Source organism: Oreochromis niloticus, linkage group LG22 (assembly GCF_001858045.2).
Source record: "Oreochromis niloticus isolate F11D_XX linkage group LG22, O_niloticus_UMD_NMBU, whole genome shotgun sequence".
Lineage (NCBI taxonomy): Eukaryota > Metazoa > Chordata > Actinopteri > Cichliformes > Cichlidae > Oreochromis > Oreochromis niloticus.
The window spans coordinates 13,724,695-13,747,745 of NC_031985.2; the positions used below are offsets into that span (position 1 = coordinate 13,724,695).

The 23,051-nt window shown below is 38.2% G+C and overlaps 3 protein-coding genes across 3 annotated transcripts; 1 reads left to right on the plus strand and 2 right to left on the minus strand.

Annotated features, from left to right (window-relative positions):
* Positions 1–1,440: 1,440 nt before the first annotated feature.
* LOC106098380 (cell surface glycoprotein 1) lies at positions 1,441–7,545 on the minus strand. Its single transcript, XM_013272545.2, has 2 exons — positions 7,378–7,545; positions 1,441–4,500 (listed from the first exon to the last, which is right to left on the minus strand). The coding sequence occupies exons 1-2, from the start codon at positions 7,410–7,412 to the stop codon at positions 2,091–2,093; spliced, it is 2,445 nt and encodes an 814-aa protein (XP_013127999.2). The 5' UTR covers positions 7,413–7,545; the 3' UTR covers positions 1,441–2,090.
* On the plus strand, positions 6,126–22,916 carry oscp1a (organic solute carrier partner 1a). Its single transcript, XM_003447238.5, has 12 exons — positions 6,126–6,132; positions 14,133–14,244; positions 14,429–14,458; positions 15,475–15,629; positions 17,346–17,513; positions 17,600–17,680; positions 17,782–17,885; positions 18,795–18,923; positions 19,011–19,065; positions 21,313–21,458; positions 21,545–21,605; positions 21,854–22,916. The coding sequence occupies exons 2-12, from the start codon at positions 14,133–14,135 to the stop codon at positions 21,977–21,979; spliced, it is 1,167 nt and encodes a 388-aa protein (XP_003447286.2). The 5' UTR covers positions 6,126–6,132; the 3' UTR covers positions 21,980–22,916.
* LOC106098379 (cell surface glycoprotein 1-like) lies at positions 9,904–12,857 on the minus strand. Its single transcript, XM_013272544.2, has 2 exons — positions 12,701–12,857; positions 9,904–12,507 (listed from the first exon to the last, which is right to left on the minus strand). Exons 1-2 carry the CDS (start codon positions 12,733–12,735, stop codon positions 9,951–9,953), a joined length of 2,592 nt encoding a protein of 863 aa, XP_013127998.2. The 5' UTR covers positions 12,736–12,857; the 3' UTR covers positions 9,904–9,950.
* Positions 22,917–23,051: the final 135 nt, after the last annotated feature.

Below are 23,051 nucleotides of genomic sequence, written 5' to 3' on the forward strand. Positions count from 1 at the left end.
TTTTGCTCCTTCCTTTAGGGGTCATCTGCCTCCATCTCACCCTATCCCTCCTCTTTCACACCAGGCTCTCGTCCATTTGCTCTCCACTATCAATATAGATCACAATGTTAGTCTGCAAACATTACAGACCACAGAGACTCCTGCCTGATTTAATCTGCCTACTCATCAAATCTTATTTGACTGGATGTTCTGTATATTCTGTTTTTCATTCACCTTAATCACTGAAATTAAAGTTAACTTAGGTAGTGCTTCAAAATAATTGCCAAAACTGCCTAGATGGGTTTTTGTGTGGCTGCTGAGTACCTGGAAGTGTTTCTAGAAGAACTTTGCTAAGAGTCATCAATATGAATTTAAGAAGATGATTTTCTTTATTAAAACTTAACAAATAGCTTTGTCACATAAATTATTTAATTGGTAGGGCACTCAGAATAAAAGGGCTTAAATCAGGGCTAAAAGTTTTCAGTCCTGATTTAAATGAAGATAACTGCAGGTGTTCAGGAAGTTTGTGCCACAACAGGGGAGCATGAAAACTCAAATCAGCTGCAGAGACATATATCAGCATCAGCAATTGGAATACAGATACATACAGCAGAGTCAATTTTCAATAAACTTTTACTTCACCATAAAGTCATGATAAATATCTAATCTAATCTAATGTAATCTAATCCAACAGTTTAGCTTCATTCTTTTAAGCAAAGTTTTAAAGTTTCTTCAAGCCTACTGTGGAATGTGGTGACCATTTAACATTTGAGGCATTTTCTTATATTGATATTATTTATTTAGACTATTTTAATGCTGTTTTTTCATAAATGTAGAAACACAGAAAAGCATATCTTTCTCATATTTAGAACCCTTAGCCAGTGAATTTTTCCATGAAAACTTAGTTTTCATACACATGATACTGGTACAACAATTACCTGAGTATCAGATATTAGTTAAAATGACATAAAACAGAGTAAAGCTTCTATTCCTAATATTTAGCATTATCTAACTAGTAGATTTTGGAAATTTTTCAAGTGTTTTATTATCTAATGTGGATCAGTAAACTAATCATTGGCCTTGTAAATTATATAAATTGAGAAAAGCTGTCATATTCATGTCATAAATCATATTTCTTTATAATTTTTTATGTTCTGCTACTCATTATTATTTATATTCACAGTGACAGCTAATTATTTCAGTATTGATTTGTTATCCTTTCAATGAATGACTAAAATTATGGTAAAAAATGGTTTGATAATCATAGCTGAATCCCAATGTTTAAACTAATAATCAAACAAGATGGAGAAAATTCTTCAGTTTTAAAACCCCCAAAAGGTAGATTCTGTTCATCTGGACGTAGCGTTTCCACTGGGAGAAACGTCTTGTCACTCATCCAAGTTACGAATCATATGTCCAGATGAACAGAATCAACCTTTTGGGATTTACCTACCTGGATGATTAAGCATGCATCAAGACATTCAGTTTTAAAAGTTGAAACCAGGCAATGTTCGGCATTCCTGCTGGGAAAACCTCAGTTTACTAACTTTAATATCACATAAGCAAACAAAAGAGAAAAATAACTGGCAATCACTGCTACAATTCAATAAATAAAGGTGAAATTCTTCTCCATTACTAATAGGTCTGTTTCTCTCCCAAAAGTCGGCTTAACAGAGACAAACTTAGCTCCTTGTTAAATTTCTCACACATTTGTTTTGTGGTAAAGCTTTCATTTGCTGTGTGTTAATATGAAGCAGTTGGGCTTTAATATACTGTAATTAAATGCAGACAGTACATTTTTTCTGTATTTTATGGGTTACAATTTAATCACATGTTTTAACACATTCTAAGTTAACATAGTAGTCTTATGTTTTACCATGAAGGTTTTTATTGTCTCAGATTGAGTTGGGGGCTTAGAACCACTTTCTTATGCAGGAGAAGATCTATGGTTGGTTTTTTGGGGAGGTTTTTTTGTATGTTTTTTTGTGACTTGACAACACAATATTTTCTATTATAATTGAGTAAATAAAACCCATAATGCTTGTGATTTTCTTTTCGGTCTGGCTTAAGACTCTTTAGGAGAATCCCCAAAACTCCACATTTATCCAGACTTATGATAGTGGTTCAGGTGCAGCAGTTCCTTTAGTTGCATCTGGTTGTTTGGGTGTAGTGGATGGTTCAGGTATTGGTTCAGGTCCAGCCGTGGGTTCAGGTGCAGCTGTTGGTTCAGGTGCAGCTGTTGGTTCAGGTGCAGCTGTTGGCTCAGGTGCAGTGGATGGTTCAGGTATTGGCTCAGGTGCAGCCGTGCGTTCAGATGCAGCTGTGGGTTCAGATGCAGCTGTTGGTTCAGGTGCAGCTGTTGGTTCAGGTGCAGTAAATGGTTCAGGTATTGGTTCAGGTGCAGCTGTGGGTTCAGGTGCAGCTGTTGGTTCATGTGCAGTGAATGGTTCAGGTACTGATTCAGGTGCAGCTGTTGGTTCAGGTGTTGTGGATGGTTCAGGTACTGCTTCAGGTGTAACTGTTGGTTCAGGTGCAGCTGTTGGCTCAGGTGCAGTGGATGGTTCAGGTACTGGTTCGGGTGCAGTGGATGGTTCAGGTACTGGTTCAGGTGCAGCTGTTGGTTCAGGTACTGATTCAGGTGCAGCTGTTGGTTCAGGTGTTGTGGATGGTTCAGGTACTGCTTCACGTGTAACTGTTGGTTCAGGTGCAGCTGTTGGCTCAGGTGCAGTGGATGGTTCAGGTCCTGGTTCAGGTGCAGCTGTTGGTTCAGGTGCAGCTGTTGGTTCAATTACTGGTTCATGTGCAGCTGTTGGCTCAGGTGCAGTGGATGGTTCAGGTCCTGGTTCAGGTGCAGCTGTTGGCTCAGGTGCAGTGGATGGTTCAGGTCCTGGTTCAGGTGCAGTGGATGCCTCAGGTACTGGTTCAGGTATAGCTGTTGGTTCAGGTACTGGTTCAGGTGCAGCTGTTGGTTCAATGACTGGTTCAGGTGCGGTGGATAATTCAGGTACTGGTTCAAGTGTAGCTGTTGGTTCCAGTACTGGTTCAGGTACAGCTGTTGGTTCGGGTACTGGTTTAGGTGCAGCTGTTGGTTCAGGTGCAGTGGATGGTTCCGGTACTGGTTCAGGTGCAGCTGTTGGTTCCAGTACTGGTTCAGGTACAGCTGTTGGTTCAGGTACTGGTTCAGGTGCAGCTGTTGGTTCAGGTACTGGTTCAGGTGTAACTGTTGGTTCAGGTGCAGCTGTTGGTTCAGGTGTTGTGGGTGGTTCAGGTACTGGTTCAGGTGCAGTGGATGGTTCAGGTGCAGTGGATGGCTCAGGTACTGGTTCAGGTGTAACTGCTGGTTCAGGTGCAGCTGTTGGTTCAGGTGTTGTGGGTGGTTCAGGTACTGGTTCAGGTGCAGTGGATGGTTCAGGTACTGGTTCAGCTGCAACTGTTGGTTCAGGTACTGGTTCAGGTGCAGTGGATGGTTCAGGTACTGGTTCAGGTGTAACTGTTGGTTCAGGTGCAGTGACTGGTTGAGGTGCACCTCTTGGTGCAGGTGGATTAGTTGGTTCAGCCGCTGGTTCAGGTTGTTGTGGTGATTCAGGTGAACTGGTGGTATGTTGCTCAGATGATGGTACTTCTGAGTTAATCTTTGGCCCAAATGGTTTTTGTTGCTCCTTTCCACTTCCTCCTCTTCCTGGTCTTTGGCCACATTCACATGGTTTGAGCTGAATGATGTTTTTAATCAGCTGAGTACTTGGGAAGTTCATACTTATGACACCTAAGCAACCATAGTTTTTAGAGATTTTTTTATGCCGCTCCACAAAGTTGTAAAGCCACTTGTTAACATTTTGAGCAAACGTTTTTGGACTGTTAAAAAGTGACGTTGATGTCTCAGTCACCACAATGTGATGTTCACAGATGTGTGACTTGATTTGCTTTAGTCTCTCTTCTACATTTTTGAGCCTATTGCGTTCAAAGAAACGTGAGTCATGGTTTTCTGTTCCAGCATGAAACACATCAGTCTGGAGAAAAACAATATTGCCCCTTGCGTCCTTCATGTTTGGTGTCATTGTCTTTGTCCATATTTTATTTCTGAAGTTGTCAATTAATTCCTTTGTCAACTGCGCAACTTTTTTCTTGTAAAGACCATGTAATGTCACTTTCAAAATCACCGTCTCACTTTTGTGGTCTCTTAAGAAATCAAGAATGTCTCTGAAGACATTATCTAATTCAGTATGCTGCCAAAACATCCAGTGACTATCCCGAATATAAACATTTTTTTGTGTAGGCAACCAAATCCCAGCATGCAAGTCAAAATATCGTACTCCCACTTTAAGTTGCTGCTTCAAATTCCAAACTTGACATATAGCAAGTGGTCCTCCATATAATGTTAAGCTTTCGTGTGTTCCAGGAATGGAGATAGCAGATAGTGGGGTCTCTTCAGGTATAGACTTCATCCAGTCCAGGTTATAAGATCTTGGATCCAGGTCTGGGTTTTCATTGAAACCCAGCCATGAACCTGAGCAGGAGGTTATTCTGGTGAGAGGAAGACATTTTTACTTCTATTTTTAATTCTTTCATCATTTTTTCAAACTCAGAAAAAAAGTTCTAATTGTTTATTTCTATACCAAACAAAAAAAAAGAAGGACAGAAATATTTGCTGAATATGTTTTCAAATCACAACAAGTCTTACTTGTAAGTAGAACAAATATAAAGCTCACAACTGATAACACTTTAGAATATTGTCACGCATTATCAAGCATTAGTAATGTATTAGTAAGTGCTTAATGCATCATTTATAAAGCATTACTTCTCCTTAGTATGTAACTTATAGAATTTATAAATCTAGATATAATGTTTATTTTTCATGTAAGATCTCATATACAGCGTATTCATTGTATTATTTAGAAAGTCTAAATAAGTGATCAACAAAGTATTTAGATATGAATATTAGTTTATTGTTTGTGAGTGCGTTAATAGAGGTTTTATACATACTTATTTCAAGCTGTAATCCATGGCTAATTCATACAGTTACTAGTTGTTAAGTATTTTGTGTAACCAGGACTATTTTTGCCTTATAAAGATTTAAAAAATAAAGTAAAAGTACCTCAACACCTAAAGTATAAGCTCACATAAAAAGAACAAAGGCAAAGCACAAAGAAATAGAGAAAATCCAAATCAGTGTTGCCAACTTAGCAACGTTGTCACTATATTTAGCGAGTTTTCAGACCCCCTTAGTGACTAGCGACAAATCTGGCGACTTTTGCTGGTGTTATTGGAGACTTATGATGACTTTTTGATGTGAAAGCACATATCGCTCTTACTCTCAACAAGCAACGGGTGCTGCCAAGGGCAGCTCGCCAGTGCCAAAGTGCTCACAGGCGGGGGATAGTCCTCACGCAGCACTTGCCCCCAGCTGCTGTCAGAGCAGAAGATGTTCACCTATACGCTTCCAAACTGCAAATGAATCACGCCCTGACTGTAACGCAGTCAATTCTTCTTTTACTCTTACTTTTTGAGGGTGACAAGATTTAAAACTACTCAAAAACACACACGATAAAAGTGTGCCAGAGTGCCTATTTCGGGACACTTTTGCCAGTCCCAAGCCCAGATAAAGAAGGATAGTTGGAATTGTGACATTAAAAAAACAATAATTGCTAAAAGAAATTTGATGTGTAGTTCTAAATGTATTCTAAATGCTTTTAGGGTGTTTTTTACTCACTTTATGTGTCTTCCATGATGTTATTTCTCTCTCCTACATAGTCGGTTACAATTACAATTATAAGAATGACCAATTAGCCAATAGCGATTTTCCTTACTGAGGAGTTGGTAACACTAATCCAGATCCTCTATTAGCTAACTTTAGTCAAATAAGTCATTGTCCAGTCATTTCAGTTCTAAAGTGCTCCTGAAATAAACTAATTAGTGAGAATATCCAGCCCTGCGCTTTCACACAGGCAAACTCTGCTGGAATGAAAAAAATACTTCATGGCCTCCTTCTCATTCAAAATATTCAGAGAAGTTAGCGTGAGGAAGAGAAATCAAAGTAGAGTAGATTAGAGACTCACTCAGTTAAACAAGTTGTGTTAGATGGGGATAACTGTAGTCTGGAAAGAGGAGATTCAGAAACGTGCACATCAGAAGTAACTGTCCTAGAACTGTTTCTCTGTGAGTATAGCTGAGCTAAGCTAGCATGGCTAACTAGCCTCTTAGCCATGTTTTTGACCCATTAGCACCACAGTCTCTGTTTACACAGTCTTTGTTACTGCTGTTAAGGTTGTTTTACACATTTATGCCTTTGTTTTTGATGCTAGCTTACTTCATTCCTGTGTTATTGTTACACCGTGTACATCTGCAGGGGCTGCCTTTCGTTCACCATTAGTGCTAATAATACTAATATTTATTATGGTTAGATTGACTGCTACTAAAAAGAGAATAAAAAGAAGATGGATATAAAAAGGTAGAATACTGCGCAAGCATTGCTGTACCAAAAAGAAAAGGGTGGCGCAGTATTTTGAGAATTCAGATTTTATTGTTATTATGGCCTTTAAATACAGGTATTTACTGATATTAATGCAGTACCATCCCTGTTTTATATAAATGAGAAAAAGAAGGAGATCATCCAGTACACGTTTCTTTCCAGCTGAGTTCACCTCTGTGATAACACTATTTCATTTAATTCAGGAGCACTTTGGAAGTGAAGCTACTCGAGGCTGACTTATCTGACTAAATCTAGCTAACAGACTACAAACCAGAGGAAAACTGAAACTCAGGAATGAACCAAAGGTATTCCAAACTCTTAAAAATGCCAAAGACTTTTTCCTGCATTATCAATCTAATATGATGGGATAACCTTATTAAATTTTTATTCTTTTGGAAGATTGCTCAGAGTATTTTTGTCAATTAAACCTCTCTTACGAACTCATTTCAGTATTCTTCAGCTCTCAGATAGGTTGTTTTTTGCATCTGGCTATCAGTATATAAATATATTCTGTATCTCTTTATAGGTTGTCTGTAATTTTTCCATTGTGAAGGTAGCTAATACTTGTTTGAGTCTTGACATACTTTTCTTTTCATTTATAAATGTTTTATAAGGCAATAACAGTTCCCACTTTAGATGAGGTCACACAAAATACTTACCTAATAACTGTCTAAAGTAGCCATGGATTACAGCATGAAATAAGTATGTATAAAACCTCTATTAACACACTTACAAACAACAAGCTCATATCTCAAGGATCATATATATAAATGTGCAACACAATCATTCTAATTGATACCATGAACACATTATATATGAGCTCATTAATCAAGAATAAACATATAAACATATAAATGATTACTAATACACACTCACTGAATTAAGCACTAATACCTTACTAATGTGTTACCATAAAGTTTTGTTTTACTTACATAGAGAAAAAGCAGAGGAAGTGATAGAGCTCCATAATCCGTTTATAGGCTGGTCTGTTGAGCTCAGAAAGTCAGGATTTGTCCAAATTTCTTTCCAAAATGCGTTTACATTTTTTTTTCACCGGCCAATTTGTAAAAGAATTCATAAAACTCCAAAACATGTATATTTAATGCGGATATAGCTGTAACAATAGACAATGGTCTCCGGTAAAGTGAGCTGCTGTAACAGTGAACATAAAGATAAACGGTGATTTGCATGTTTCTGCTCTCTAATCTTTTATTTTTAGTAGTGTAGGGGAGAGAAAGAGAGACACTGAGACAAATTGAGAGAGAAAGAGATGGTAAAAGACACGTGAAGGCCATGTTGTAGCAGTTTTAGTAAAATATGACATTAAAGATAGTTAGGGAGGTGATGAGTCAGCTCAATTTTCTATCCTTTACATATTATACATACACTACATGTAAGAATAAGAGTGTCCGGACTCTTTAGCTGACATACTCTAGTTCTTTAGCTGGAGCACCTTGATAGTTTTAGATTTAGCCCGTGAGTTATATAAGGAAATCTTTAAGGATTGGTTCATCATTCCCACCACACTCATCAAAACCACAACACTGTGTTAACAGGGAGATCAAATACAGAGTACATTACATAAGAAGTGTGAGTCACTTAGCTTAAGTTATCTTAGTGTTAGCTTTAGACAGTTTAAGAGATGGACATAGTTTCGGGGTCTGAACAGTGAAGCCAGCATCTACTTTAAACCTTCATTCTGTTTAATGACCACAAGAGGGCAATACCTTCTTCTTTTGGCTCCTCCCTTTAACGGTCATCTGCCACCATCTCACCCAATCCCTAGCATCCTCTGCTGTGACGCCAGCCTGCATGTCCTCCATCAATACAACCATGAATTTTCTCTGTGGTCTTCCTTGTCTCCTCCTGCCTGGCAGCTCCATATTTAGCATCCATTGTCCAGTATATCCATTATCCCTACAAACCACCACAGCCTTTCCTGCTCATCTTTAAACAACTCAACCGGGCTGTCTCTCTAATATAATATAATATAATATAATATGATATAATATAATATAATATAATATGATATAATATTAGCCCTGCGTCAGGCTGGCCATCTGTCCTGAGCTGGGATAATATAATATAATATAATGAGTTTAGCACCATTCTTTTAAGCAAATGTTTTGAAGCTTCATCACTCCTGGTGCTCACTGTTTAACATTTGAGACCATTTCTTATATTGATATTATTTATTTAGACTATTTTAATGCTGTTTAGCATTAATTATAGACACATTGAGAAGCTTATATTCCTCATATTCAGATCCATTAAATGGTGAAATTTTCCATGAAAACTTAGTTTTCATACACACGATACTCAGGCACGACAATTACCCGAGTATCACATATTAGTTAAACTGACATAAAACAGAGTAAAGCTTCTATTCCTAATATTTAGGATTATGTAACTAGTAGATTTTGTAAATTTTAAGAGTTTTATTATCAAATGGTGATCATTAAACTAACTACTTACTAAGAAGAAAAAAATAGATGGTAATAAACGTGAAATTATTCTCCAATACTAATTGATCTATTTCCCTCCCAAAAGCTTCTCGTTAAATTTCACATGGATTTTTTGCGGTAAAGTTTTCATTTACTGTAATTGGGCTTTAATATACTGTAATTAAATATGGACGGTATATTTTCTTCTATATTTTATGGGTTAAAATCTAATAATATTTTTTTACACACACTATGTGTCTCAGTTATTTATTTGTTTATTTATTTTTTACACCAGGTTTTTCTTGTTTCTGACTGAGTTTGGGGCCTTAGAATCACTCTGTTATGTAGAAGAAGATCCGTGCATGTTTTTCCGTGCATGTTTATTTTTTTGAATGGACTTAACAACAAAAAAATTCTATTATGCTTGAGTAAGTTAAACCCATAATGCTAGTGATTTTCTTTTGGCTCTGGATTAAACCTCTTTAAGACGACACCAAAAACCCCTCCATATGTGATATTTAGCCAAACTCATATACATTTCTAATGGTTGTTAAAATATATCAGTGACCGTACTGCTGGGGATACTGAGAAATCCAAACATGTTTTAAAAGCTATTAGCTCACTTGTTAGGCTTGCTAGGAAAGGTCAAGTATGACTGATTACTTATATTTTACCTTGTTAAAGATCACTTTTGAACCTCCTGAGTCCTGTTGATAACATAAGTAACTGTGAAAAAAATATGCACCTGAACTCTGAAAGCAACTTAACTACCTTTAAATCTAAAGTACCGTGGTAATTAATTATATGACCACATGTCTGATTATTTACAAAATGTTTAAATTTTCTCTTAAATTCTCTCTACTGTACCAGAACAGCTAAAATAAAAAAAGAGAAAGTAAATGAGGATAGTTTAATTCATCACTGACACTATAATATGCAGAATTTTCATTTTCCCATTTCTAAGATATTTGTTTACAGACACAATTGTATTCATTTTCTGTAATTTATTACAAATAATTATTACTTAAGTATTACTTTTACTGTTACATTTATTACTCCACTTATCCTCTAAAGCACTTGCGCCTTCTCCAGTGTGTATCTAATTTGTGCTCTTTCTTGGGCTGTGTGACCGGGGGAACAACAGGATGTGAATCAATTACTGGTTTAGGAAGCACAGAATAATGTGTTGGTCCCATTTTTTTTGATTCTGGTGAAGTTGTTGGTTCTGGTGAAGTCGATGGTTCAGGTGAAGTTGATGGTTGAGGTGCAGTTGGTTGTGGTGAAGCTGTTGGTTCAGGTGAAGTTGATGGTTCAGGTGAAGTTGTTGGTTCAGGTGAAGTTGATGGTTCAGGTGAAGTTGTTGGTTCAGGTGAAGTTGTAGGTTCAGATGAAGTTGATGGTTCAGGTGAAGTTGATGGTTCAGGTGAAGTTGTAGGTTCAGGTGAAGCTGTTGGTTCAGGTGAAGTTGATGGTTCAGGTAAAGTTGTTGGTTCAGGTGAAGTTGATGGTTCAGGTGAAGCTGTTGGTTCAGGTGAAGTTGTAGGTTCAGATGAAGTTGATGGTTCAGGTGAAGTTGATGGTTCAGGTGAAGCTGTTGGTTCAGGTGAAGCTGTTGGTTCAGGTGAAGTTGATGGTTCAGGTGAAGCTGTTGGTTCAGGTGAAGTTGTAGGTTCAGATGAAGTTGATGGTTCAGGTGAAGTTGATGGTTCAGGTGAAGTTGTAGGTTCAGGTGAAGCTGTTGGTTCATGTGAAGTTGATGGTTCAGGTGAAGCTGTTGGTTCAGGTGAAGTTGTAGGTTCAGATGAAGTTGATGGTTCAGGTGAAGCTGTTGGTTCAGGTGAAGTTGTAGGTTCAGATGAAGTTGATGGTTCAGGTGAAGTTGATGGTTCAGGTGAAGCTGTTGGTTCAGGTGAAGTTGTAGGTTCAGATGAAGTTGATGGTTCAGGTGAAGCTGTTGGTTCAGGTGAAGTTGTAGGTTCAGGTGAAGCTGTTGGTTCAGGTGAAGTTGATGGTTCAGGTGAAGTTGTAGGTTCAGGTGAGGTTGATGGTATAGGTGAGGTTGTTAGTTGAGGTGAAGCTGTTGGTTCAGGTGAAGTTGTTAGTTCAGGTGAAGCTGTTAGTTCAGGTGAAGTTGTTGGTTCAGGTGAAGTTGTAGGTTCAGGTGAAGTTGATGGTTCAGGTGAAGCTGTTAGTTCAGGTGAAGTTGTTAGTTCAGGTGAAGTTGTGGGTTCAGGTGAAGTTGTGGGTGCTGATGTTGGTTCAGGTGAAGGTCTGGGTATGATTATTATTCTAGTTGTGGGTTCAGGTGAAGTTGTGGGTTTAGGTGAAGTTGTGGGTGCTGATGGTGGTTCAGGTGAAGGTCTGGGTATGATTATTATTCTAGTTGTGGGTTCAGGTGAAGTTGTGCGTTCAGGTGAAGTTGTGGGTGCTGATGGTGGTTCAGGGGAATGGCTGGGTATGATTATTATTTTAGTTGTTGGTTCCGGTGAAGTTGTGCGTTCAGGTGAAGTTGTGGGTGCTGATGGTGGTTCAGGGGAATGGCTGGGTATGATTATTATTTTAGTTGTTGGTTCCGGTGAAGTTGTGCGTTCAGGTGAAGTTGTGGGTGCTGATGGTGGTTCAGGGGAATGGCTGGGTATGATTATTATTTTAGTTGTTGGTTCCGGTGAAGTTGTGCGTTCAGGTGAAGTTGTGGCTACAGGTGACGTTGTCAGTTTAGTTGTTGGTACAAGTGGTGGTCCCTTCTTTCCAGACTGTCCTGTTCCTTCTCCGTGTCCACATTTACATGGTTTGAGTTCAGTGATTTTTTTAATAAGCTGAGCACTGGGGAAGTCCATACTTATGACACCTAAGCAACCGTGATTTTCCAAACTGGTTCCGTGTTGGTTCAGAAAGTTGTCAAGCTGTTTGTTAACATTTTGAGCCAATTTTATTGGTTTCTCAGTAGTTGATGCTGACGTCTCACTCACCATAATGTGATGTTTACAGAGGTTTGACTTGATATTCTTTATTTTTTTTTCCACATTTATGAGCCTATTATGTTCAAAGAAATGTGAGTCATGGCTTTCTGTTCCAGCTTGAAACACACGAGTCTTGAGAAAAACAATCTTACCCCTTGCATCCTTCATTTTTGGTGCTAGTGTATTTGTCCATATTTTACTTCGGAACTTGTCAATTATTTCGTTCATCAAGTATTCAGCATTCTTTTTATTAGAAACAATGAAATCATGTAATGTCACTTTCAGAATCACAGTCTCACTGCTGTGTTTTTCTAAAAAATCAAGAATAAATCTAAGAACTTCACCCAAGGGAATTTCTTTCCCAATAAGCCAGTGACTATCCCCAACATAAATGATTTTTTTAGGAATCCAATTTCTAGAATGCAAGTCAAAATATCGTACTCCTACATTAAGTTGGTCTTTCAAACTCCAAACTTGACTTTGCAAATAACTTGCAAATAGTCCTTTGTATAATGTTAAGCTCTCATGTGTTCCAGGGATAGCGATAGCAGATAGTGGGGTCTCTTCAGGTATAGACTTCATCCACTCCAGGTTATAAGATCTTTCATTCAGGTTTGGGTCTTTATTGAAAACTGTCTGTGAACCTGAGCAGGTTATTCTGATGAAAGGAAGACATTTTTACTTTGTTAATTATTTTTCATTCAGAAACCCCCCCCCAAAACTAAGGCATATTAGCAATATTTGCTATTTAAATATATTTTCGCAATCACAACAAATTAGTCTTAAAAGTAACACTAGTAAAGTAAAGTATTTAAAACACAGCACAATTTATAATTTTATGTTTTACTTACATAGAGAAAAACCAGAGGAAATTATAGAACTCCATAATAAGTTTGTAGGCTTGTCTGTTGAGCTCCAAATTTCTTTTCAAAATGTGTTTAAATGATTGTTTCAGCAGGGAAATAATTCACAAAAACTCAAAAGGCTGTTAGCTGCAGACATGGCTGTAACAACAGACAATGGTGTGCACTTAAGTGAGCTGCTGGAAAAGTGAACATGAAGATAAACTTTGATTTGCATGTTTCTGCTCTCTTATCTTTTATTTAGAGTAGTGTGGGAGAGGGAAGGAGAGAAATTCTTGTGTTACTCTTTTGGATGTATTAGTGATGCGCAGCAGGAGGAGTATAGAGGACAATGCTTTTGTGGAGGAATCATCTGCTTCAGAATGTGAATAAAACTCAGAATATGGTGGAAATAGAGTCTGCTCATCTCCTTTTTGTACACAACCTCTGTATTGATCTTCCACTTCAGCTTGTTGTCAGTGCAGATACACATAAGTGCACCGTGGGTATAAAAATGAGTGAAAAAGCAGCCAATGTCCAAAAGAAAAGCTTCAGAAAGTCAGGAGAACTATTTCTCAAGACTTCTTTAAAAGTTACAAGAAACTGTGGCTCACTTGAAGTAAAATATAAAGAAATAAGGGGTGGATCTTGATTTTTGTACAAGGTATGTACAAGATGTCCCAAATCAAATAAGCTAAGCTAGCTAAGGCTAGTTATCATGCTAAGCTAACTATGCTACACACCTAAATGATGAGGTGAAAAGATACCATTAAAGACTGGTAAAGCTTTATCATTACTGTTTACAAACATGTTTTGTTTCCATGTTTGGTGCTGGGAGAAACTTGTCTACATGAGGTTTTGAGAGCTTTGCAATGAAGAGAGGCCTCATCTCTCAGTATTAGTTGCCAACCATACTAATTCTCTAAGTTGAATGGGAGCAAATCCAAGCTGGGTTTGGTTAAAAGATCTGGTGGAAAGTCTCCACAGAAGAGTGCAGAATGAGATTTAACAATTACACATTCACATATGTTCTTTTAGCAGTTTTGGACTTTGGTTCACTGAATAACCCTTTAAATGTAACCTGCTTATAAAGGGTTAGTTAGTTTGTTTAATCTTGCACATGGCATACCCATTTACCTTCTGTGTTTGGTTGTAATGTGCCGTAACGTCATCCTTATCCTGTCCAATAAGCTTCTGTCTGTACACTGCTTATCCTCTTGTTGGCCACCTGTTACATCTTAGTGAGCTGAAGAATTATCAGATAAGACCTAACATGAACAATTCACTTAACAGTAGCAATCCACAAGAGGAACAATTAGTTAACTGGGTGGAAATGAGAAGAGTGGTTTTCAGCTGCAAAGGATTTTTCTCCTTCTAACGCCTACCTCTCCGACAGCTTTGTGCTAAGGAGCTAATCCTCCTTTTCTTTTGACTTTGCAAGATGTCTATGAGAACTCTCCCCCTGGTTTTCATTAATCTGGGTGGAGAGATGCTTTACATACTGGACCAACGCCTGCGAGCTCACAACACCTCAGAGGACAATTCAGAGAAAGGTAGAGGCAGCTGACATCTTTGTAGATGTGTCTTCCTGGTTTGCGTCAAGCTGTAGCAGTCTGATGCCAATTTATAAACTAAAAAAAAGTGCTTCTCTTATGTCAGATGCATAACTACCCAAATTACAAATCTGCTTTCCTTCTTTTTCTTTCTTCTTTTGTTGGAAACCCAACATGGCTGCAGGAGTGTGGTCAGAAAATGACAGGAAAAGAGGTATTACTTGAGCTTAATGTTCTTTAGTCAGCTCCTCCAGCATCTCTGAGCTCTCTTAATAAGTCAGAAAATATATAATTTTCTTGAAAACACGTGAAATTGTCACACAGAGCCAGACAAGTAGCTAGACACCTACCATAAATTTGTATATACAGTGCACCAGCCACTTTATTTGGTACACTTTTGCACTCTGGTCTTCAGAACTGCGTTAATTCTTTGTGGCACAGGTTCAGCAAGGTGCTGGAAACATTCCTCAGAGATTCTCATCCATATTGGCACGATAGCATCACACAGTTGCTGCAGATTTGTCAGCCATTGCACCACATCCCAAAGGTGCCCTATCTGATTGAGATCTGGTGACTGTGGAGGCCATTTGTGTAAGTAAAGTATAGCATGATTTTAGCTTTGAGACATGGCATAAAGCTGGAAGCAGCCAAAAAAAAGAGATGGGTATACTGTGGTCATAAGGAAAGAAAATATCCTCCATGTCATTGCACCATTACACCACCAGCAACCTGAACCTTTGACACAAGGATGGATCTGTGCTTTCATGAATGAGTCTGAAAAAAGCGCACTCAGAGTTAAAACACATATGACATATGAGGCTATTTGCTCACAGAAGGTGGACAAGAAAATGATTGGACCAGAGCAATGATGTCAGCAGTGAGTTTGACAGCTTGGGAAAGAGGAAGTGATGTAAAGAATAGACAATCAGCCCAAACACCCAGGAATTCAGGCAGATGCGTTAATACAGATTTTCCGTAACTTACACTTAAGCTTCATTTGAACAGGTGTACTTAACAAAGTGGCCAGTGAGTTTATTTAGACTGTCTCCCATATATATTTGGAGTTGTATAAATGAAAAAAATGCATAAAATAATGGTAAACAACCATTTGTTTACCATTTTTTCCTTTTTCATGACCTCTGTGTTTATCTGCCGCACCAAGAAAGAAGTAGCTTCAATTCAAAAGCAAAATTCTCCACCTTTCTGTTTGGCTGCTTTTCCATTTCACAGTCATGAATGACATCGTTGGGACCATGTTCAGTAAAGCTTTCATGGATGAACTTCTCAAACCTCAGCAGCTGTATTCTCACAGGACAATGAAAACGGTGCTAACTCGGTTAGCGCACGCCTCCATCATGAGACTGAACCCGGCCAGCATGGACAGGGTAAATACCAAATACCAGGAACAGGAGCATTAGATTATAAACAGCAAGTGAACTGAGAAACATTTTAAAGTAAAAATCTTCCCCTTGTTCACAATGAAAGTTTTTCCCTTTACTGGAAAAAAATGCCAGGAAAAACAGAGTTGATTCGTTGATCTCAAACCTTTGACTCAATCCTTGAAATTCAGAAATAAGCTTCCATGGTTTACTCATTACCTCTCCCTATAATGCAGGACTGTCAAACCTGCACCCATAAAATTTACTTCACTTAATGGAGCAATGATTTTATACACATCCTGAGTCATTAGGGACTTATAGTCATGTGAAAAAGAAAGCAGTCCTGTAAAACCTTCCTGCTTCCATGGGGAATACTGTATGTAGCAGCCAGGTGCTGCTAATCAATGCACTTCATAAACTTAATGTGAGCAACTATGTCCACTTCTCAAGTCTAACAAAATGCATTTGGAAAACAACATTTTGCAGGTCAGCACCATTCAGGTGTGTGTTAACACAATGCCACAATCTTCTCAGGATGAGATGTCCCAGCAAATTCACTCAAATGTCAGACTGTGCAGAAAACCCAGGAGCTACATCTCAGACTTTACAGGCAACAACTGGCATGTTAAATTTTAAAGTTCACGACAGCACAACTAGAAAAAGACTGAACAAGTGGTTTGTTTATAAGAGTTGCCCAAACAAAGCGTCTTCTCTATAAATCATTCATGGCAGCACAGCACAGGTTTGCAAAGTTGTATCTGAATAAACCACAAGGCTTTTGGAAAGTGTCCTTACGAATGAGGCCAAAGTGGAGATGTTTGGGTAAAATGCACAGCAACACATTTGGGGAAAGCCAAACGCAGCATACCAGCAAAACACCTGACATCAACTGTTAAGCACGGTGGTGGACAGGTAATCGTTTGGGCTTGACCTGGACAGCTTGCAGTCATTAGGTAAACCACAAACTCCTCTGTATACCAAAGTATTCTAGAATAAAATGTGAAGCCATCTGTCCATTAGCTAAAGCTTGGCTGAAATTTGGTCATAAAACAGAACGATGATTCCAAGAACAGCAGCAAATCTGCAAAAGAAAAGAATCAAAATGTTGCAGTGGTCCAGTCAAAGTCTAAATGTCATGTGACTGAACTGCTGTGCACAAGCAAATTCCCACAATCCTTACTGAGCTGAAGCAACACTGTAAAGTAGAGTGGGCTGAAATTTCTCCACAATGATGTGAGAGACTGATGAAGTCAAGCAGTTATTACTTCTAAAGGTAGTTCAACAAGCAAATGAATCGTGGGTTGTAGTTAGTTTCTCACAGGACTGTAACTCAACATATATTTTATAATTGTATTATTTGTTTCTGATAGTTCTTAATTTTTATTGAGGGTCAGATGATTTTTTACTTTTTACTTTGTTGATTTGTCTTATAATTTCTTTTTGTGTTATTATTAGCTTTTATTTTCTTTGTTATTATTATTAGCTTTTAATGTTATTGTTTTAATTGCATCTTTCTCTGGCTTATTAGTCATGTGAAGCAGTTTGAAGTGCACTAACCTCACGGAAAGTCCCACACAAATTGCTTTCTCTCAGATATTGATAGATAATTGATTTGCAGATTGTTCTGGTATCTTATTAATACATAACATGACATGAAATTTAAACATTTTACAGCTCTGTTAATTTTTTAAGATGTAGATTTGTGTTTTTTTTTTCTTGTAGCTTTATGAGCTAATGGTCATGGCTTTCAAATATCAAGTCTTCCTTTGTCTGCGGCCAAAAGACCTACTGCTCATCTCATACAATCACATGGACACCATCAGGGAATTCGTGAAAGACACTCCCATGGTCGTGAACCAAGTGGATGAGACACACAGGAAAATCATTGAGGTATGACTCAGGTAACTGAAGTTATGTAAACCTTGTATTTATAAGGTGCAAGCATCCTCTGCACCCATCGTCTCTCTTTGATGTAGGCATACTCGTCTTTATCAGAGGGTGAACTCCAGCTTCTCAGACAGACGCTCCTCATATTTTTTCAAGACATGCACGTTCGTGTGAGTCCCCTGCTTGAAATCCTCCTCAAACATATTAATATCAAACAAAACATTTCATTTTCTGCTAGTGATTTCAATTAATGCTCTCTCTTTTTTTTAAGGTGTCACTTTTCCTAAAAAATCAGATTCAAAATCCCAACGGACGGTTCGCCCTGATGACCTCAGGCCCAGTGCCTCATGGGACTGATGTTCCTGGGCTTATTAGGTATGTAGGTTACAGTGTGTGCACATACTTTACATATAGTTTTAAAATGAATTTCAAGGGATCCATAAATGTAAATCAAAAATGTAAATCAAAAATATGTCCTCAGTCATATCTGTTACTGTTAATGTAATAGAGCGTTTTATGCAAAGTAATAAAGGTCAGCTATGCAGCAGCGTGTCTGATAGTAAGCGCTCAGACGTGCCCGCTTTAAGCAGAAATACATTTTGTATACATGCAAAACTTCTTCAGTTGTAAGATTTCTGGGGGGATTTTTGCACATGCTGCCTATTTCAAATCTATCCACAACATCCACAAGGGTATCAGATCTGCGCTTTGGCCCATATGTGTCTTGAGTGTGCCAAAGTGACCATATCAAAAGACTTCAAAGCAGCCATTTCAAAAGTCTTTCACTAATTTCTTTGGATTATTTCGTTAACAATGAAAAATAAGCACAAAAAAGACCAAAATATAAACTTTGTTTGTCTTTGTTGAATCAGAAAAGCACCTCCTGTCACTGTACCACGTATCCCTTTACTTCTACAATGTGATATTTTTACATGAGTGCTGATTAAAAGCATGTGCTGTATGCATCATTCATGCAAACTAATACACACTTTATTAATGTCTTTAGACAGTCTGCCATTGTTTGTCAGATTCTCAGTGTCTTTATCACATATTTGATTCTAATTCAAGTTTAGACATTATAAGCAGAATGAATTTCTACTGTCAATGTTTATACACTGAGCCTGGTTTCACATCTGCCACTTCATTAACGGCACTAGATGTGGCCTGGTGGTCTGATGCAGCTCTGAAGTCACCGCCAAAAGGCTGACCTATCCCAACTTTCAATTTTCTTAAAAAAATGTGTCCACAATCCAGAGTGTCGCCATCTGTTTCCTGTTTTCAAAGGATATTTGACTGTCGCGGCAGAGAAGTGAGACGAAGGGAGTTCCCCTCTGGAGGGAGTTACACCAGCTCCATCAGAGAGGGGTCTTTCGAGCTGCATGGAAACAGAGTGATCAGACTGGGCATGAACATGTATGTAAATATGCTGCTGGACACTAGATGGTGAACACACACACTGATGAACCTGTGGGTGACACTGCTGTGTTTCGTGACTTAAAGGTACACTGTGGACCATCCAGAGGAGACACACACGTCCAGGGCTCCCTCTGTAAAGGTAATAACATGTCAGGGAGGTCACGGATTTCATTTTACAGTTATGGTTGGTGATATATAAAATATAACTTAATATTTTCCTGAACTACACCTGAGCTCTTGCTGTTGTGAAACCATGAAATGATGTTTAAGCAATAATAGCAAATCATATCATGTGGAGTTTTTTTCCTACAAGGTGATATTTACTTTTGATAGTGGTGTTTAAAGGATGCTCAGGTGGCGCCAAGGGGCTCAAAGTGTGCTGAGAAAAATATCCACCGCGCGGTTGCACCACTTTCACACACACACTTTTCCACTAGTATCTAGTACTGTCCGCTAACCTGATGCTTCCTAGTGTTTTTTGGAGACAGAAGTGACCATTTTTGGATCAGATGGTGGGGCACCAAGTTAGCTAAGGTTATCTAGCTGCAGCAATAAACCCAAAAAACAGACGTATACGTGATATATCAATATATTATTATATGTTATTTACACCAAAGGAACCCAACATACATTTGTTATGGAGTGGGAAACTGTCCATGTGCCTCCAAATCACTTTTTATACCAGGCTGTGAACATGCATTTAAATGCTGTAAATTTGGATATTTTTTAATGGAGGTCTGCAGGGATTCACTCATTTTTGCAGCTTGCCTCAAGTGGCCACTCAAGGAACTTTAGTTTGTTTTGTATTTCTGTGTTGGCTTTGTATATTAGCTCCAGAAATTCCTGCTTGCCTGGACATTGATGCACAGTAAATGCTGGTAAATGCTGTTATGGCAGTGGCCCGTTCCCTGTGGTTTGCACATGCTGTTCTTTATTGACACACTTTTTGCAAATACACTTAAACTCACCTCACTTGCCCCGCTGTTCAAAACGTCTCACTGCTGTAGGCTCATCATTGTGTGTCTGTCTACAGCCTCACACCTTCTATAAAAGAAGAGCTTAATTGGGTGTGTAAGACAGGTGTGCCCAAACCACACTACTGTGGTTTCCTGTCTTCTTCAGCTGAGCCAGGAAACCACACCTCAGTGCTACTGTTGTACAAAGAGAAGATGGCAATCAGATTAATGAAGTCAAAAATAATAAATAATAGTGTTTCTCAGTAACTGTGAATGTTTGTGTCTGTTTATACTATCACCATGTCAACATTAAACGGCTGGTTAGACAGCGTAATGTTTAATTAGTCAATATTAACATTAATAATGTTTGAAACCTTGCTAAGTTGTAATAGAGCATTTTATGCAAAGTAATAAAACTCAGCTATGCAGCACCACCAGCGCATTTATCCTTCCCCTGATAGTAAGAGCTCAGATGTGCCCCCTTAAGCAGAAATACATCTTGTATACATGCAAAACTTCTTCAGTTTTGCATGTATACTTGTATACAAGTATACATGAAAAAGTATTTGCTCCTTTCCTGAACCATTATCCACAAATAGAGAAAACTTGGAACAGTTGTGAAACTTCCCAGGAGCGCATTAATTGCAAAAGGACTCCAGAACCACATCTAAAGAACTGCAGGGCTCGCTTGTTTCAGAGTGGACCAAACTGGCATCCATGAGAGAAAAAAAAAAACGCTGACCAAAAAGAACACGCAGGCTCTTCTCACATTTGCCAAAAACATCTTGATAATGAGAAAGAAGCTGAAATTTTTTTAAGGTTTGCATGCCGTTACATCTGGTGTAAAACTAACAGCATTTTATTAAAAGGAACATCATGCCAACAGTCAGACATGGTGGTGGTAGCGTGATGGTCTGAGGGAGCTTTGCTGGATGATTTGCCAAAACTGGTGGAACCGTGAATTCTGATTTCTACAAAAAAAACCTGAAGGAGACTCTCCAGCTATCATTTCTTGCCCTGAACCTTAAACAGGCTGTTCTTTCTTGAAAATCCTCCAGTTCGGCTGAATTAAAAACATCTCTGTAAGGAGGAAGATTGGGCCAAAATTCCTCCACAGGGACGTGAAAGAGTCATTTTCAATCAAACGCTTGATTGTAGTTCTTGCTGCCAACAGAGGTGCCACCAGTTATTGGGTTTAGGGGGAATTTTCAGAGGGCCAGGTAGCATTGGAGAATGTTTTTCCATTAATAAATTATATAATTTAAAAACTGCATCTTGTATTTAGTCTGGTTCTCTTTCTCTATTATTAAAATTTGTTTGATGACCTGAAACATATAAGTATAGTAATTATAAAAAAAGATCAGAAAGGGGGGAAATACTTTTTTCACAGCTCTGTTATAACCTGCCTCTGCACCTCCATCGTGCTGCAGACAGACGGCTCTCCCAACCCGCTGGCGAAGGAGGAGCTGAACCTGCTGGCTCGTCTAATGGGCAGCATGAAGACGGAGAACAAGCCCAAAGATGAATCGGGTTTTCGAATCAACCTGTTTAACACAGACGAGGAGGAGGAGGAAGCGTGGGTGTTCTTCTTTTCTATTTTCATTCCCTGTTGTTACATTAACATAAATTCCCTCATCAAGGCCTTTTTATCTTGTTTCACAGAGGAGCGTCAGCTAGTGCTGAGGAATCCTTGTATGGAGTGATAAATATTCAAGCAATGCAGGTACGATCATGCAGACTGTGCTGGGGTATTTCAGTGAACTAAAACTAAACCACAGTCAAGAAAACAGTTTAGTTTGACTTAAAAAAAGGCAACTGCTGAGCACGTGAACAAACCTAACAATATAAACAGAAAATCTGGCAAAAAAAGTGTGTTAGTGTGAGTGTCTGGCTACTCTCTGGACTGTTGTTATGGCTGCCATGTCTCTCTTAAAACATCTGTGATGAACTTAATCCAAGTTTTTGGTTCAGGATGAGCAGGCGGCATTGGAGTTGGCTCGCATCGCTGGACAGTTTGCAGAAGAAAAAGAAGAGAAACCTGAAAAACCCAGCAACAACAAGGGAGAAGAGCTCCTGGCCATGATGGACGACCTCTGACTCATTTATTCAGTCTGTGGTTGTATGATGATCGGATGGTTAATCTCCACTGTGAGCTGGAGATGGAGTATTCAATGAAACAGATGCAAGAACTCAACATTATAACACAGACACAATAGACAGAAACTGCTTTCTATGTTTATAATGCAGCTGAACTGACTTGGATGTTAAACTGTAACACCTGCTGTGTTTGAGGTTTTATTTTCTTTTTAACAATTTAATGTTAAATAAAAGTATTTATTTATATTGAAATGATTAGGCTGGCTCGTGTTTACATGCTGTAAAACAAAATGAGTTGCAAATGTTGCTGGGAAGAAATTAAATGAAAAGGATTGATCAAATTTTTAAATAAGACATCTAATTGGACACGACCTTGGACTCATATTTATGTGATTTTTGAGAGGAACAAGTACTAATTTAAATAACCTATAAATTATTATTTGGATAATGAAAATAAATGTTCATTGAGACGATTTCGTTTCTGCAGCAGCAACCTGTAGGGGGTGCTGTTGTCTTGGCTTTGTAAGAAAAGAACAATCTCATGAAGGTTTCTTTGATTCGGAGCCTTTGCTCTTTGTTTATCCGGCTTTTTATTTATTTATTTTTTAATACTTATATTTTAAATATGACAACTAGTACTGTATGAATCCAATAAGGTGCAGTGAATTACAAAAAGGGAACAGAGCAGTGAGTATAAACGTTCATGTTGGCATAAGATCATTGAGCATCATCCTTTCAGCAAGGTGTACTATTAAATAAAAGAGTCATACACGCATACAATGGCAATGGTGGGAAAAACAGTTTAGAATATCGTATGATTTTTCCTTTAAGTAGTTTTGAAGATTTTATGTATAACTTGAATTTATCCAAAAACAAAACAAACAAAAACACCAATTTAAACACATTTAAGATTAACATTTTTAATGTATTTGTTTTGTGTGGGTTTATATGGGGAATTTTATGATGTTCTAAATCTGTCAGTAGAATTTTCGCTTAATTAATAAAATTTTACACTCCAGCGAGCAAATTTGTTAATATATACTTTGCTGAAAAAAAATCCAGCATATATGTG

Excerpts from the sequence above, each read along its gene's own strand:
- LOC106098380 (XM_013272545.2), bottom strand. The coding sequence starts at position 7,412 with ATGGAGCTCTATCACTTCCTCTGCTTTTTCTCTAT. Across the intron at positions 4,501-7,377 it reads TTCCTCTGCTTTTTCTCTAT|AATAACCTCCTGCTCAGGTT; the intron begins GTAAGTAAAACA and ends TCCTCTCACCAG.
- LOC106098379 (XM_013272544.2), bottom strand. The coding sequence starts at position 12,735 with ATGGAGTTCTATAATTTCCTCTGGTTTTTCTCTAT. Across the intron at positions 12,508-12,700 it reads TTCCTCTGGTTTTTCTCTAT|AATAACCTGCTCAGGTTCAC; the intron begins GTAAGTAAAACA and ends TCCTTTCATCAG.
- oscp1a (XM_003447238.5), top strand. The coding sequence starts at position 14,133 with ATGTCTATGAGAACTCTCCCCCTGGTTTTCATTAATCTGGGTGGAGAG. Across the intron at positions 17,514-17,599 it reads CACACAGGAAAATCATTGAG|GCATACTCGTCTTTATCAGA; the intron begins GTATGACTCAGG and ends TCTTTGATGTAG. Across the intron at positions 17,886-18,794 it reads GATGTTCCTGGGCTTATTAG|GATATTTGACTGTCGCGGCA; the intron begins GTATGTAGGTTA and ends CTGTTTTCAAAG.